This window comes from Zingiber officinale, chromosome 1B, assembly GCF_018446385.1.
Source record: "Zingiber officinale cultivar Zhangliang chromosome 1B, Zo_v1.1, whole genome shotgun sequence".
NCBI classification, from domain to species: Eukaryota; Viridiplantae; Streptophyta; class Magnoliopsida; order Zingiberales; family Zingiberaceae; genus Zingiber; species Zingiber officinale.
In genome coordinates, this window is record NC_055986.1 from 129,565,431 (window position 1) to 129,582,193 (window position 16,763).

Consider the following 16,763-nt stretch of genomic DNA (forward strand, 5'->3'; position numbering starts at 1 on the left):
AAGAAGCTGATCGGTCCGGGGACCGATCAGAGAGCCTGATCGGTCAGGGGACCGATCAGCACAAAGCCTGATCGGTCCCCAGACCGATCAGGAAGTTCCCTGATCTATCTGTGGACCGATCAGGAGGTTCTAGCCGTTGCGACGCAACGGCTAGTTTCTTCGCTGTTTCTCCTTCACAGGTATAAAGGATCGAGGGCATCTTCTGTGTTTTTTCTTCCTCTTTTTCCTCTCTTCTGCTGAAGATTTGTGGGCTGCGATAAGAGCTCTGTTGAGTTCTTCCGAAAGCTTCGCGTGAGCTTCCCCGACTGGAACAGCTGCTGCTGTTAGGGTTTTTGAAGCTGCTGCTTCATCTGGACTCCAGTCGACGAGAAAGCAAGATTGGTAGAGTGCTTGTGTATTCTTATTGTATTTCTTGCTTATTCTTTGTACTTGTACTCCTGTTTGCTGTTGCAAATAAGTGTGGCGAGGTTTCTCCACCCAGAAGGAGTTTTTATTAGCCGGTTCTCCGGGGACTCATCCACCGACGGATTGACTGGTCTCGTCCACCTTACGGACACGCCGAGGAGTAGGAGCCCTAATCTCCGAACCTCGTTACATCCTTGCGTTGAGGTTTGATTTCTTCTCCTGTTTTCTTTCTACGTTGTTATTTCCGCTGCTTAACTAATTTGTAGAAAGAAACGAGCAAAGATTTGGGGTCGGCTATTCACACCCCCCTCTCTAGCCGTACGAAAGGTCCTAACACTAGATTCATCGACCGTTTTCAACCAAAATTGTCTAAAATCGGCTGATAGTACTCTTCATGATAGATTTCAAAATTGATTTTTAAAAATTTTATTTTGGAAAAAATCGTTTGATAGACAAACAATTTCTGATTGACATGCAATTTTTATGTATTCGTCTAATTTTTATGATTATATTCATGCCCTCAAACACCAATTTGACCTAATATATTGAGAGCAATGTTGAACATGAATTAATTTTTTGAATTTATTTTCATGTTAAAAAATTATTACTCTCAATATATTAGATAAAATTAATATTTGAGAGTATAAATATAATCAGGAGAATTAGATGAACAAATAGAAATTAATTTTATATAATTTTAAGATCTCTATGTCCTAAAATTAATTGATCAATTAATTTTTATCGAAATCGTCTGATGAAAAAAATCGATTAAACTTAGAACAGCAACCAGTGTATAATCAGTATACATGATTTCATTATTTTCCAACTAACTTACGTATTTTGGTAATTTTATAAAGTTAGCCAGTGGGTTCGCTGCTTTCCTTTTTTTTTTTTTTTTAATACAATCCGGTTCAGTTCGACCACTGTATCGGTCTGTTATCACGTCTGTCCAACCTTCTGTAGACAAGTTGTTTTCATCCTTACCTTTTTCTTTCAGGAGCCCCGGCAGCCGTCGCATCCGTTTTCCGGCGTTGCGGCAGGATCCGTCCATGGCTCCGCCCCCTATTGTTCAGCAGAAGTCCTCCTCTCCGTCTCAGCCTTCCGGGTATGTATTCTTTCTTCCCTCCCTCTCCGTTCTCCTCCTAAATCGTAAACCCCTTCGCTTCCTGATCCCGTCGTATTGCCTATCCAGGAAGAGCGAGGTCTCTGATCTTAAGCTTCAGCTCCGTCAGCTAGCTGGTAGCCGCGCACCCGGTGCCGATGACTCCAAGCGCGACCTCTTCAAGCGCGTGATCTCCTACATGACTGTGGGGATCGACGTCTCCGCCGCCTTCAGCGAGATGGTCATGTGCTCCGCCACCTCCGACATCGTCCTCAAGAAGATGTGCTATCTCTATGTCGGAAACTATGCTCGTTGCCACCCCGATCTCGCCCTCCTTACTATTAACTTTCTACAGAAGGACTGCCGCGATGTGGACCCTATGATCCGTGGCCTCGCCCTCCGTAGCCTCTGCTCCCTCCGAGTTCCTAACCTCGTTGAATACCTTGTTTCCCCACTTTCTTCTGGGCTTGAGGACGGCAGCCCCTACGTCCGGATGGTCGCGGTCCTTGGTGTACTCAAGCTGTATCACATCTCCGCTACTACATGCTTCGACTCGGATTTTCCAGCTTCGCTCAAGAACCTAATGCTCACCGATTCGGATGCCCAGGTATGATATGCATCCTTGCACATTCAGATCTGTATCAAATTTTATTTATGGCATGGATCTATCTCTTGTGGGACTGCAGTTCAACTAAGACCTGTTTTCGATGTGTTTCTGTTGGCAGGTGGTTGCAAATTGCCTGTTTGTATTGCAGGAGATATGGAACTTGGAGGCCAATAAATCAGAGGAAGCCAATAGGGAAAGAGAGACTCTTCTCAGCAAGCAGACCATATACTACCTTTTGAATCGGTAAGCAGCAGATTACCAATATCTGCTTACCTTACAGTAACCACACTCCATGGCCGTGAGCTTGGATCCAGCAGAAGCTTTTTGTTTAGCTGGAATCGCAGATTGTTCTTCTTTCCTTTCTAGAAAATAACTTCTCTGTTATGATAATGAAGGTTCAATACATAACAGTTCCATGTTGTTTTGAAAAATGAGGATACTTTCTATTTTCTTATTCTTAATTATATTTCTAATAGTAATGTGATTAAACTGAATAACCTGGTTTGCTAGTTCAGTAACAGAGTGGATATCCTTAATTATATTTCGATCTGTGTGGATATTCCAGAATAGTCACCCGAAAGATAGGCTTGTGACAAGGAAAATCTTCCTTTATATCATGATCCGCACATTCTTTCTGAGGTTCAAGTTCCCTTGTTCCAATATTTTTTCATTTTCATGCTTGCCAGCTGCAAGTCAAAAGATTGTGCAAAAATGAGAACTCCTTCAGAAGTGCTAGTTCATTAGACAAGGATCTCCTGTTATATCTGCCGCATGAAGTATATGACTTTTAATTGCTTATTCTGGACAACATATTCATTTTAATATATAAACTTCTTGGTGACAGATGATGTTCTGTCATATATTCCAAGTTTATATAATTAAGATTTCTAAATATCAGTTTCTATCATCCTTCCTGTGCATTAATCTTTTGTTAATCACTTCTTCCCATCGAAGGGATGATATCTAAGTGTAGTATTATAATTTTGCAGGATTAAAGAATTCAATGAATGGGCACAGTGCCTTATCCTTGAACTAATTTCCAAGTATATACCTTCTGATAGCAATGATATATTTGACATAATGAATCTACTCGAGGACAGACTTCAGCATGCAAATGGAGCTGTTGTCTTAGCTACAATCAAAGTATTTTTGCATCTGACAATGTCAATGACCGATGTTCATCAGCAGGTTCCTATTAAAGTTCTCATTTTGTTTGGTTCAAAATATTGTTTTCAATCAGTCAAGCTGTTTAATTGACCTCTTCTCTTACTAATTACCATCACTAAGATGGCTCATTGTCTGAGCTAAAAAGATGTCCTTTTCAATCATATTTTTGACTGGTGAGCAATCTCTCTCTCTCTCTCTCTCTATTTTTTTAGGTCTATGAACGCCTTAAAGCTCCTTTGCTCACTTTAGTTGGGTCGGGAAGTTCTGAACAATCCTATGCAGTTTTGAGTCACCTGCATCTGTTGGTGATGCGTGCTCCGATGCTCTTCTCTTCTGACTACAAACATTTTTATTGCCAATTCAGTGATCCATCATATATTAAAAAACTTAAACTTGAGATGTTGACTGCCATTGCTAATGAGAGCAACACTTATGAGATTGGTAAAATCACTGTCCAACTGTTTCAATTTCCATTTCTCATCTATCTTCATGATTGTTAGACATCTGTATTAGTGATGAATGTTCTTATTCATCAGTGACTGAATTGTGTGAATATGCTGGAAATGTTGATGTGCCCATTGCAAGGGAGTCAATTCGAGCAGTTGGTAAGATAGCCTTGCAACAATATGATGTCAATGCAATTGTTGACAGGCTTCTGCAATTTCTTGAGATGGAGAAAGATTATGTTACGGCTGAAACTCTGGTTAGTATGTCTGTCATGTGGCACTGTAAATATGCTGCAAAGAACTATATGCCTTTATAAATTATCTCATCTATAGGTAACCTGTTGGTTCATAAATGACTGTATAACTTGGAGGTTTATAGCTCTTACCCGTGTCCACAAATGATTCACAGGTTCTTGTGAAAGATCTACTAAGGAAATATCCACAATGGAGTCATGACTGTATTGCTGTTGTTGGAAATATCAGCAGCAAAAATGTTCAAGAACCAAAAGCAAAAGCAGCTCTTATATGGATGTTGGGAGAATATTCCAAGGACATGCCTGATGCCCCTTATATTCTAGAAAATCTTATTGAGAATTGGGACGATGAGAATGCAGCAGAGGTATTGGTGTTTAATTACTAAGATTTTAATGAATTTGGATTTGTCTCTCTCCTCTAAAAAATCATTGATAGAGATTGTTCGACTCCAAGTCTGTCACACAAATACCTTTTTATAAGATTCTGATTCTAATTCTTTTTTAATCTATAAAATGATTGTTTAGTATAGAATATATCTGGTCAGACTTGATTTTCTTAGTTGCAAACTGTGCTGAAGCTGTAGTTTTGTTACTTTTAGATTAATTCTGCAAAATTTGTTGGTTGCTACGCGGAATATCATACCGGTTCCTCTGTACAAAATTTTTGTACAAGTCCTGGACCTTTACTAACAACCTATTATGTTCTTTAGAAATTAAATTAGGAATCGCAAATGAAATTTAACATTATTGATTCCAAATTTAACTTATTTGTTCTTATTGGTTTAGACTTGGATCGCAAACGATGCTTAACATTATTGATCCAAATCAACCTATGTTACAAATTCAATTAAATATTAATTTCTAAAATTGGCTTCCAGGACTGTATGGCGAGGCACTAGGTCTTCTTGGGTACGAGATCATCTACCACCGCCTAGACAAAGCCTTTTAAAGAAATCTAATATTTAATTTCCTTATATAACTCTAGGTTTAACCAAATAGAACAATCGAATCACAAATTCGAAAAACAAAAACACAAACTCGAATCACAAATTCGAAACCTAGAATCATATGCCTCTTGTGTTTGGTATTTCAAAAACTATACAAAGAAAACTAGTATTATGCGGAAAACAATTACTAGTTATACCTTTCTTTGTAAGCAACAACCTTTTGATCTTTTACCGTATTCCTCTTCTTATCTTGGACGTTGTGTGGGCAACGATCTATCGAGATGAGAACCACCCAAACCCTTTTTCTTCCTTCTTGCAAGTTTCGGCCAAGCACCTCTCCTTGAGATGATGAGTTTCGGCCACCACCACCAAGCTCCAAGGGATGCTAGAAACAAAGCCTCCTTTCTCTCCTTCTCCTCCAAGCAAGATCCGGCCACCACCACCAAGCTCCAAGGGATGATGCCGCCGACCACCAAAGAAGAAGAGAAGAGGAGAAGCCAAGGAGCAAGGGCCGGCCACCACCAAGGAAAAAGGGATGAGGTGAGGCACCTCTACCCCCTCTTTTATATTCCTTGGTCTTGGCAAATAAGGAAATTTAATTATAATTAAAATTCTCTTATTCTCCTTGCCATTGGTTAATGAGGAAAATTTAATTAAACTTTCCTTTTAACCCTTATCATGGCTGGTCACATCACAAGCTCCAAATAAGGCAAGTTTTAAACACAAAATTAAAACTTCCTTATTTGTTTTCGGAAATTTTTAAAATAAAAATTTCTCTATTAATTTTCCCTTCATGGTTGGTTATAAAAGGAAATTTTATAAATTAAAATCTCTCTATTAAAACATGTGAATGATTTCCAAAAAGGAAAGTTATCTTTAAAATTAAAATCTTCCTCTCAATCTACAAATAAGGAAAGACGTCAAATCTTTTCTTAATCTTTTGTGGAAACTATAATAGGAAAGATTTAATTTTAAAACTCTCTTTTAAATCATGAACATGGTTACAAAAAAGGAAAGTTTTATCAAAAAATTAAAATATTCCTTTTAACTACAAATAAGGAAAGATATCAAATCTTTCACTTAATCCTTTTGTAGAAACTATAAAAGGAAAGGTTTAAATTTTAAACTCTCTTTTAAAACCATGGTGTCCACATAAGAAAAGATTTTAAAAATAAAATCCTTTTAAATTTTTTGTGGCCGGCCCACCTAACTTGAGTTCAAGCTAGAGCCGACCACACTTCATCCCATCCAAGCCTTTGTGTGGCCGGCCCTTGCTTGGGCTCCAAGCATGGCTTGGCCGACCACCTAGGATGGGTAAGAAGGTGGGTATGGGTGAGTATAACACTTTATAATTAAGAGGCTACGATAGGGACCGAGAGGAGGAATTGATTTTGGTCTCCCGATGAAATTAAGCTTCTTGTGTTCGCCCCGAACACCCAACTTAATTTCATCAATAATAATTCATACCACTAAATAATTATTATTGAACTACTGCACCAATCCCAAATTATATTTTGGGCTTTTTCTTATTATGAGTGTATTAGTCTCCCTGTGTTTAAGATATAAAATGTCCACTAATTAAATGAGTTACTGACAACTCACTTAATTAATATCTAGCTCCAAGAGTAGTACTACTCAATTTCATTATCATATCGGACTAAGTCCACCTGCAGGGTTTACATGACAATCCTTATGAGCTCCTCTTGGGGACATCATCAACGTAGATTACTAGGACACAGTTTCCTTCTATAATCAACAACACACACTATAAATAATATCATTTCCCAACTTATCAGGCCTCTTGATTTATCGAACTAAATCTCACCCATTGATAAGTCAAAGAAATAAATACTAGATATATGTGTTTGTTATTATATCATGATTAAGAGCATACACTTCCATAATAACAAGGGTCTTATTATATAAAAAGAACTTACCTTTAATGGTCCTGCTCAATACACTCAGAGTGTACTAGTGTAATTTTATAGTTAAGATAAACTAATATCAAATTACACTACGACTATTCCAATGGTTTGTTCCTTTCCATCTTAGTCATGAGCTACTGTTTATAATTTATAAGTAATTGATAACATGATCTTCTGTGTATGACACCACACACCATGTTATCTACAATATAAATTAATTGAACAACTACACTTAGCATATAAATGTAGACATTTGACCAATGTGATTCTTTAATTCAAAATAAAATGTTTACAAAAGGCTAGGCTTTTAGTATACACTCTAACAAAATTGTTGTCTTTTATTCTAGATTTTCTTTAAGAACACAAATCTTTTATTAATTGATAGAATACTTATAGCATGTTTGGTCAAAGAAAGACCAAACTCAACCACAAGCTTCAGCCTTCAGTTTTTCTTTGATTTTTTTTACAAAAATAGTTTGATTCGCTTCAACTTAGAAGGAAGTTACAGAAAAATCATCTTTAAAATTTGGTTCAGTTTGGTGTGGTTTGAATTGATGGGATGCCCTGTAATATATTTTGCTTTTATTGGAAGGGTCACCAGGCTGATTCTCTACAGAAACATAATGAATTTGTATTTGGTAGTGGAAACTCTTATAAAAACAAGTGGAAACTTATAAGTGAAAATCAATGAAGTTGCACAGCAGATAGTTTCATTGGTGGGATGCAACTTGCGAATTCCATGGTTCATGATGAGAACTTGTATCTCAAGTGGATTATGCATTAAGATTTTTATATCTGCTTAAATTATGCCTTTGAAGCAAATAAACCTTATTCACTTTAGAAGGAAAGTGAAATATCTCCATTGTTGTTTAGATCTTGGTTTATTATACAGAGAAGTCTTTTGTCTGATTGTTCTGTAGGTTCGTTTGCATCTTCTCACTGCAGCAATGAAATGTTTCCTAAAAAGGCCACCTGAGACGCAGAAGGCTCTGGGAGCTGCACTAGCTGCTGGAGTGGCTGATTCCCATCAGGTGTGGCTTAATTTTATTGGATTTCTGATGGCTATAAGATTATTCTTGCCACAAAATTCTGCAAAGAATTACAAAAATAGTTTGACCAATTATATGCAGGATGTTCATGACCGGGCCTTACTCTACTACAGGCTTTTGCAATATGATGTGTCTGTTGCAGAACGTGTTGTAAACCCTCCCAAGCAAGCTGTTTCTGTCTTTGCTGATCTACAGAGCAGTGAAGTTAAAGATCGAATATTTGATGAATTCAACACTTTATCTGTCGTCTACCAGAAGGTACATAAGTTTCTTTATCAGGATTTGCATGTTTTACTTTGAATAAATTTGGTTGTGCATTTTGCTAGCCGTCCTTATTAACCTAGAGGACAAGAGATATTGCCTCTGATAATTTCTTTTCTATCAACATGGAGATGGGTGTAATTTGAATTACAATTCATGTCCCTAACATATCATTCAATGTAAGTCCTATATGACATTATAGTTTGTAAGTTCCTATCTTTTCACATTAGTATTAGATATACTAACCAATCATATTCAGGATCAATCTCCTTGGTGCATTCCTTGGTGTATTGTTTGCAAATGAAATTGTGTTACTTGATGAGAGTGTAATTACCCTATAATCAGTTAATTGTGGAAGACAATATTTAGAAGTTAAATGGTTTTAAAATAAATTGAATGAAAACTGAATATACAAAATGCAATCTCTGTTAGAATAAAAGAATATAAGGAATATAGTTAAGGTAGATATCTCAAATCCTTCGTTTAGCATGAAAAGGAGATATTGATGAAGGTACAATTAATATGATGAAGAATGGGCAATAGAAATTAGAAAGTGCTTGTCAAATTTTGGGTGATGGTTGTGTCCTCTTTAAACTAGAAAAAAAGAAAATTTTATAACATAGTGTGGTATGACCTTTGTCAAACTGGATGGTGTAAGGGGTAGCAGGAGACTGTAAAAAAAACATTAGTTATATAAAATGAAATGAATTTATTAGTTGGAATACTACTAGTGATATTGCTTTGCATAGAGGGTAATGGAAACATAAGATTCATATTCCCAACCACAATAGTTGGGCAAACATAGCCTGATGATGATGCCTTGTAAGTCTTATATATTTAGTCAGCAATGGTGATGAGGATTCTTTGCAAGTCTTAACTATTTTGAATCGGCTGCATGGATATTTACAATGCATGTCTATGGCACAGAATATAATTTGAAAATGATATCAGTGGATTATTCCTTGTAAATATATTCAAGCAAATAATGCAAACATGAATTTATGATTGTTATAGCACTCAAATGATATACAAATGTCTTACAATTGGAATCACATGTTTTAACTTTTATTTCAATTGAATAATAAGCTAATGTAGGCCAACTCTAACAAAAAGAAATTAGGTCTACGGTTTTCCTTTCAATAAAAAAATCGGCAAATGATTTTTAAGGACAAAATTATGCAATTTGCAAGCTGAAATAATCTTTCTTCAGAATTTAGCATATATGTGTAGTCAAGTAGAATGTATAAATTTAACTAAACTAGTTCAAGAAAAATGACAAAGATGATGATTCCTAGCCCAATTAAAAAAATAAAGAAAAATCAGTGCGATTAATAGGTTGGTTCTAGTAAGAAAATGTTTTGGTTTATATGTGGTGTATTGGTGTCGCAGTTGATCTGACAATTTCTTGGCTTAGAGATATGGCAAAAGATAGCTAAAGAATAGTGTTCTAAAAATATCATAATTGATGGGATTTGCTGATGTGGAATGGCCAAACAATCTTTCATGCTCCAAGGAGAAAATATAGGTGTCCTTCAAAACTGATGATTCCTTTTATGAAACTTGGTGCTCCTAGATCACTACAATGTTCTCACATTTTTTCTCCTGTACAATGTGGTCATCATAATAGTTTCTTTCTGTTGATGTAAATTTTATATAGAACAAGATTATGACTAATGACTAGCTTCTCCTGTTCAATGGCAGTCATCTTATTAGCTTCTTATTGTTGATGTAAGTTTTATATTGAACAAGGTTATGACTAACGACTATCATGGGATTTATGTATAAATGCTTACTGCTTACATGCAGCACAAATGTAAAGTTTTGTAGAAGATTTACGGAAATATATCTATGAAAATTGGTAGACAGTCTGCCAGCTCCATATTAAATTATTATTTTTCAGGATCTTTACCAGATCCTTTCTTACTAGTACTTGAAGCAACGTGGCATGTCTTTTCTATGAATATTTATTTCTTCTGTTCTTTTGGAGTACATTTTTTGATCACGTGCATTTTACACTGTCTAATTTGGTAACTTTATAAAATGCAGCCTTCTTATATGTTTACTGATAAGGAACACCGAGGACCATTTGAGTTCTCAGAAGAGATTGGAAATTTGTCTCTGGATCAAGAATCTATGGATAATGCTCCTAGATTTGATGAGAGCGACAAAGATCTATTGCTAAGTACATCAGAGAGAGAAGAAAATGGAGGACCAAGTATCAATGGGGCTGCTACTCCAGGATATAGTGCTCCACATGACTATAATAGTTCGTTAGTACCTCTTAGTTCACAGACACAATCAGAACCAGCAGTTACTTCTCGGACGTCCTTTGCCATTGATGATCTTCTTGGTTTAAGTATGCTAGCTGCCCCTGCACCTCCATCATTAAAGCTTAACTCAAAAGCAGCCTTGGATCCTGGTACTTTCCAAAGAAAATGGGGTCAACTGGGTGTATCAATCTCACAGGTAGATTCCCACATAGTGGATCTCATCTCAGCCCCATCATGTAATGCACCTTTAAGATATATCCGCTCTTTCTCATCTCTTGGAATGGTTGTCCTAAAACATTTCTCTTTTTCTTACGATCTTATCAGTACATAACTGGTGCAGAATGAAATTGGGTAATTTTTCATCAATTCATAAATATGTGACAATTAGACTTGTTATTGGAAAATACCTAGATAAAACTTTGAGGATTAAGATCATCCACGTTACAATTCTAACACAGTAGATCAATAGCCAACACATGGTTAGCATTACATGTCCAGTCTGCAGAATTTATAGTTAATTGTCCTAAATTGTGAGTCTTCCTAGCAACTGAGCCTATTTTTCTCCTAGGATTAAAGAAGAGATTGCATGGAAGATTATCAATAATTCTCAATTATTTTGCAATTTCCAGTACAGCTACCAAACTTGTGTCTGCTAACTCCATCGAATTAGATTGGATAGGCTAGTGGGAAATCCATTTAGAAGTAGTGGAAAGGATTGAAGATAACTTTGTATCTAGATTTGCGTTCAAACATTTAATCAGGATAGTTGATCAACTCATTTTTATAGTGTAAAAGTCAAGGCCAAAAGAAAAAGAATTATTCTTTGCACATAGGGTTGGGGATTAGGTTGAAAAAAAAAGGAAAATGGAAAAAAGAAAGAAGCCCTAGTCTTTCATTTTGGAAGAAAAAAACCAGTAAGGCTTGGATCAAATATGAAGTAGTGGTACCATATAGATAGTTTTCAATGTTGATGATATATTTTGATGTCTTTCACTTAATAAAAAAAATGGGAGGGTAAAAAAAAATGCCAGTATTCTGTATTTGCAAAACGCCTAGCCCACAACTCTAATAAACTTCCACTAGATCATTCTAAATCCTAGTATTGAAATTAGAATCTATAGACAAATCCTAGTGATTGGCCTCCAAAGATGTAATGGAGGTGTGCAAAGGTTTCCTTAGGCCAAACAGACATCAACCTAAGCGTAAGGTTTCCTTGGGAGCTTGACTGCATGCCCCACCTGTCAAGTAGGGATGAATGCCAGTTTTAGTGATTTGACAATGCTAAGTGGAAGGGTTAATGCTCGATGGATAAAAGTCATCTCAGGATAATTGGCTAATCTTCCCTGAGAGTTCACATGACAAGAAGGTTTGACACCTTTATTGTTGTATGTTCCTATGGTTGGGTTCATCCCTTAAAGTGGTACATGGGCTACGTTAGAAACGTCATGAAACTGTTTGCTTCAAATCCTGTGTGGAAGAACTAATGCATTGAGAGGATGGAGTTTATATTTCGTTATGTTATCCCAAGGTTCGAAACACTCGTAAGCATTGAGAAAATACTTATAATGTGGCACAAATAGATGATGAAATGTATAGGTTTAGATAGTATGTATGTGTTTATGGATAACCTGCAGTGCATAGTTAAAAGAGCTGAATCTATTGCATCAATTTGATCGGATAGTATTTAGTTCCAAATAGTTGGGACTAATTTAAGATCTTGATCACTTGATGATGACTAATTTTGTTATGCTATGCAGGAAATTCCTATTAGTCCTCAAGGAGTTGGAAGCCTAACCACACCTCAGGCCCTCATCCGTCACATGCAAGCCAACTCTATCCATTGCATCGCCTCTGGCGGTCAATCCCCAAACTTCAAGTTCTTCCTCTTTGCTCAAAAGGATGACGGATCAGCATCATTCTTCCTGGTGGAGTGTATCGTCAACACCTCATCAGCAAAAGCACAAGTGAAAGTCAAGGCAGACGATGCCAGTGCATCCGAAGCCTTCTTTGCATTGTTTCAGTCAGCTTTGTCAAAGTTTGGGATGTAATGAATAGTCAACAGTTGTGTCTTCCCTTCTTCAATGCCATATTAAGCTACTTGAATAGTAAGTCCGCAGAGTTCGATGAGTGGTGTAATAAGTTGACGAAGCAATTTAGCGTACAAAAGGCGGTGCAACTGCTTTATGCATCTAAGAACTTGTCCGTTGCACTTGTACAATTGGTTAATTTTCACTACAGTTATTCAAAATTAATATGTTCTGTATGAAAATAGGTTAACATTGCCTTGTGTAGAGAGACTGCCATGAGAATGAGAATGTATTTTATCGAGACGTATTATTCCCATTATTACACGTTCAATTCTTCTATCATGTATTTTGTCATGAGATCATAAGTTTGGTTACTCATGATACGTGGCCTAAAGCTAATAATCTAGAGTAGACAAGAACATTAGATTGGAGATACAACTCATCGTTGCATATTCACTGATGGTGATAGAGGTGGAGCTCACAACAATGGGTCAAGGTGGGAAAGGCGCAGGACTATAGATCAGGTGTGGCTGGCCAAGCAGGTGTGCCGGTTGGACGTGACCATCCGAACTGCTGTCCTCCGAAAATTTGCAGTTGGGGTTAAGAGATAAATAGTAAAATTCTTGGCCCACCGTCCTTGTCGATCGGATTGCATGTCTGGTCGGACAAAAGGTAGTCCTCTGACAATCAGAAAATCGAGTGAAGGACAAGTCGATATCTCTGATTAGTACGACCAAGTTAGGGCATCTTTGCCGAGTGGCCTCCAGTCGATCAATAGTGGGATTCATCTACATGCCTCATTATACTCCTCTGGAAGTTTGTGTCGTCGATAACAGAGCATGTTTAGCATGCAAATCGTACTTTACTTCTAGCTTGTCACATCAGATATTTACATGTCCGTTTAAGAAAAGGTGTCAGAGACATTTTTTGATTTGTCTTTTCCTAGGACACTTTGGAAAACGTGCATACACTTTGAGATATATGCACATACACTAAAGTGACACTATAAAAGGAGTTTCCATCCATAAGTGTAGGTATGCGATATCTTGTTATTCTACGCGTTCTAGCTACTGTTCATTACTACCGTTCTTCTCCATTCAGCCAATAACTGATTTGAGGGTTGGAGGGTTAACGCTGGGAACCCCTTCCCAGTCCGGTACTAACGTTCTTGGTTTTGCAAGACAGCGAGGAGTCTATTAAGTCAACCGTAGAGGCACGTTCCCAGCCTACTGTCTTCTCAACTCTCGGGCAGAATCATATTTAGCGTTGTTTATGGGAACTTCACCTGCATCTGAGACGTGAAGATGAAAGATGTTGGACGACTCACCACCGTGATGCTAACCCAAGAAGATTTAGAGATGCTGATAAATGCCCGAGTTGCAAAGATGGTTCAGCAACAACAAGAGATAGTCGACTGCCAAGCGCCAAACGACCCAGCCGTGTCGGCGACTGGCCAACGAGTTGGCCAGAGAGCTCGAGCAGAAGACCCTGTCGGCCGCAAGCAGAACCACAAGATGACTAGCGCCTTCTAGGAAGCACCAAACGCACCTATCTCATATCATCGAACGCTATTCTGCACCTTCGAAAGAGCATGACCGAGCTGAAAGGACACAAGGATCCTCTTCTGAGAACAAGCCTGTTTGGGATGTGCGAAAAGGCAAAGCACCCCGACTCGACGACTCACCCGAGCGGATCAACAAGCAGTTCTCCTAAGAAATCCTCGACGATCAGTTGCTACCTCATTATAGGTCTCTGACAATCGGAGAGTATACGAGGTCGACTAATCTCGAGGACCATCTAATCAAATTCGACAACATGGCCAAGTTCTACCAATACACCGACTGAGTCAAGTGCCAAGTATTCATCACCATGCTCTCCGGATTAGCGCAAAGGCGGTTTAAAGCCTGCCGATTTGATCAATCTGCAACTTCAAAGACTTTCGAATAGCTTTCCTTCAACATTTTGCTAGCAGTCGCTGCTATCAAAAGACAAACGTAAACCTGTTCGCAGTCAAGCAAGGGCCCAAGGAAGCATTACAAGCCTACATAAAAAGCTTCAACCAAGTGGCCATGAACGTCTTATCAGCCACCATGGAGATCTTGATAAGTTTTTTTTCCCAAGGACTTACAGATGGCGACTTCTTTAGTTCACTTATCAGGGAGCTCTTGAGAGACTTCGACTATCTGCTCGGGTGGACTACAAAGTACATCAATATGGAGAAGGCCTAGTCAACTCGGAAAAAGGAAGTGATGCCCGAGCCGACAGTTGTCCCAGAGCATCAAGCGACCCACACCCATCAACCGCCAAAGGGGCCCCGAGTGGGCGCAACCTAGCAACACCCGGACTCCAGAGCCCATGCAGTCTAGCATGTAGAGGTAGAGTGACCAAAATTCACTGAGCCTCGATAGCGGACTCCGCTTTTTTGTTCTTATCATTATTCAACAACTCACAACATGAGAGATTGCTATCATCTCAACTCAAAGTCGTGCCGACCCACTCCTCAAAGATTCTGTCATCGATCTCTATCTCTTGATGGCCATAATCACCATCGATCGGGCAAACAATGCGAGGAGGGCAGGCCGTCGTCCGAGTAGCACCAACCGTAACCCCAACAAAGAGATAATCAGAGGCTCGCCAAGGCATCTGTCGAGCGGTTACACCCGTCAGCTCAGGAAGAAGAGAATTGCAGCAATGTCGCTCAGAGTGATATCGACATGATTGCAGGAGGTCCGACCAACGATGATTCCAACCGGGTTCGGAAGTTACATGCCAGGTGGTTGGAAATCCATGCAGTCGGGCACAACAAAGAAAAAGCACAGGGACCAGAAATCAGTTTTGTTCTCCAAGATTTGGAGGGAGTAGAAGTCCCTCACGATGACGCCTTGATCATCAGGGCGGTAATTGCTAACTATAACATTCATCGCACTTTTATTGATATAAGCAGTTCGGTGAATATTATATTCAAGAAGGCATTTAGTTAGCTTCAGATCGATTAGAGTGAACTTAAACCCATGACAACTCCACTATACGGCTTCACAGGTAATGAGATGTTGCCAATCGGCCAGGCTCGGGTGGCCATATCACTTGGAGAAGAGCCACTCGTGAGGACGAGGAAGACAAATTTCATTATAGTAGACGCTCCATCCGCTTATAATGTTATATTGGGTTGATCAACGCTGAACAAGTTCCGAGTGGTCGTCTCCACGTTCTGCCAAAAGATCAAGTTTCCTATGGATAACTCGACCGTTACATGGAAATGGTGAAGATTAAGTCACGAGCCGCTCGGAAGGCCCAATGGCTGGGGGCCAATGCAATTCTGGAGGAGCCTCCTGTACTGGTCTATGAAGAAAAAGAGGAGGTTCAAGTGCACCCCAGCTGACCGGAGGCCACTACCTTTATTGCGACCAATCTGAGCACAAAAAGGAAGGCCAAACTGGTTATCTGTTTAAGGTAAAACCATAATGTGTTCGTGTGGGCAACTCATGAGCTCCCAAGTATCTCACCAACAATAGCACAATACGAGTTACACGTTTGACCGGATGTTAGCCCAGTAAAGAAGAAGAAAAGGGATTTTAGCTCGGAACAAAATCAGGTTATCTGAGTGAAGGTTGAAAGCTACTCGATACTGTGCATATTAGAGAAGTACAATTCCCAAGCTAGCTCGCCAATATGGTGTTGGTTTCCAAGTCGGGTAACAAATGATGGGTCTGCATAGACTTCAAAAATCTAAACAAGGCATGCCCAAAGGACTACTATCTTTTGTTGTGCATTGATCAGATGGTTGACTCCACGGTGTACTGTGAGCTGATCTACATACTGGATGCGTATCAGGACTAGCATCAGGTTCCGCTCGCCAAGGAAGATCAAGAAAAGTCAGCTTCATCACGACAGGCAGGACGTTCTACTACAACGCCATGCCATTCGTGCTAAAGAACACCGAGGCGACCTACCAAAGATTGATGAACAAGGTGTTTCGACGACAGATTGGCAGAAATATGGAGGTATATGTCAACGACATATTGAGTAAATCCCTTTGAGCTACTGACCTATGTGCAGATATAGAAGAGACATGCTGGACCTTGAGGAAGTACGAAGTCAAGCTCAACCTTAGCAAGTGCTTGTTCTGAGCAAAGAGAGGATGATTCCTCGGTTACATTGTAACCAAGTGGGGATCGAAGCAAATTTAAGGAAAGTGAAGGCACTAGTGAGCCAAGACATGTCCCCTCCGCGTAATTTGAAGGAAGCCCAGTGACTGACTGGATGAATTTTAGCCCTGTCAAGATTCATCTCCAAGTCGTCTGAT

At 38.8% G+C, this 16,763-nt stretch overlaps 1 protein-coding gene across 1 annotated transcript; it reads left to right on the forward strand.

Annotated features, from left to right (window-relative positions):
- The first annotated feature begins 1,348 nt into the window (after positions 1-1,348).
- Positions 1,349-12,802, forward strand: LOC121978986 (beta-adaptin-like protein A). The gene is made up of 11 exons (XM_042531094.1): positions 1,349-1,510; positions 1,598-2,114; positions 2,233-2,357; positions 3,104-3,302; positions 3,494-3,722; positions 3,818-3,984; positions 4,137-4,346; positions 7,774-7,884; positions 7,984-8,160; positions 10,210-10,629; positions 12,191-12,802. The coding sequence occupies exons 1-11, from the start codon at positions 1,455-1,457 to the stop codon at positions 12,479-12,481; spliced, it is 2,502 nt and encodes an 833-aa protein (XP_042387028.1). The 5' UTR covers positions 1,349-1,454; the 3' UTR covers positions 12,482-12,802.
- Positions 12,803-16,763: the final 3,961 nt, after the last annotated feature.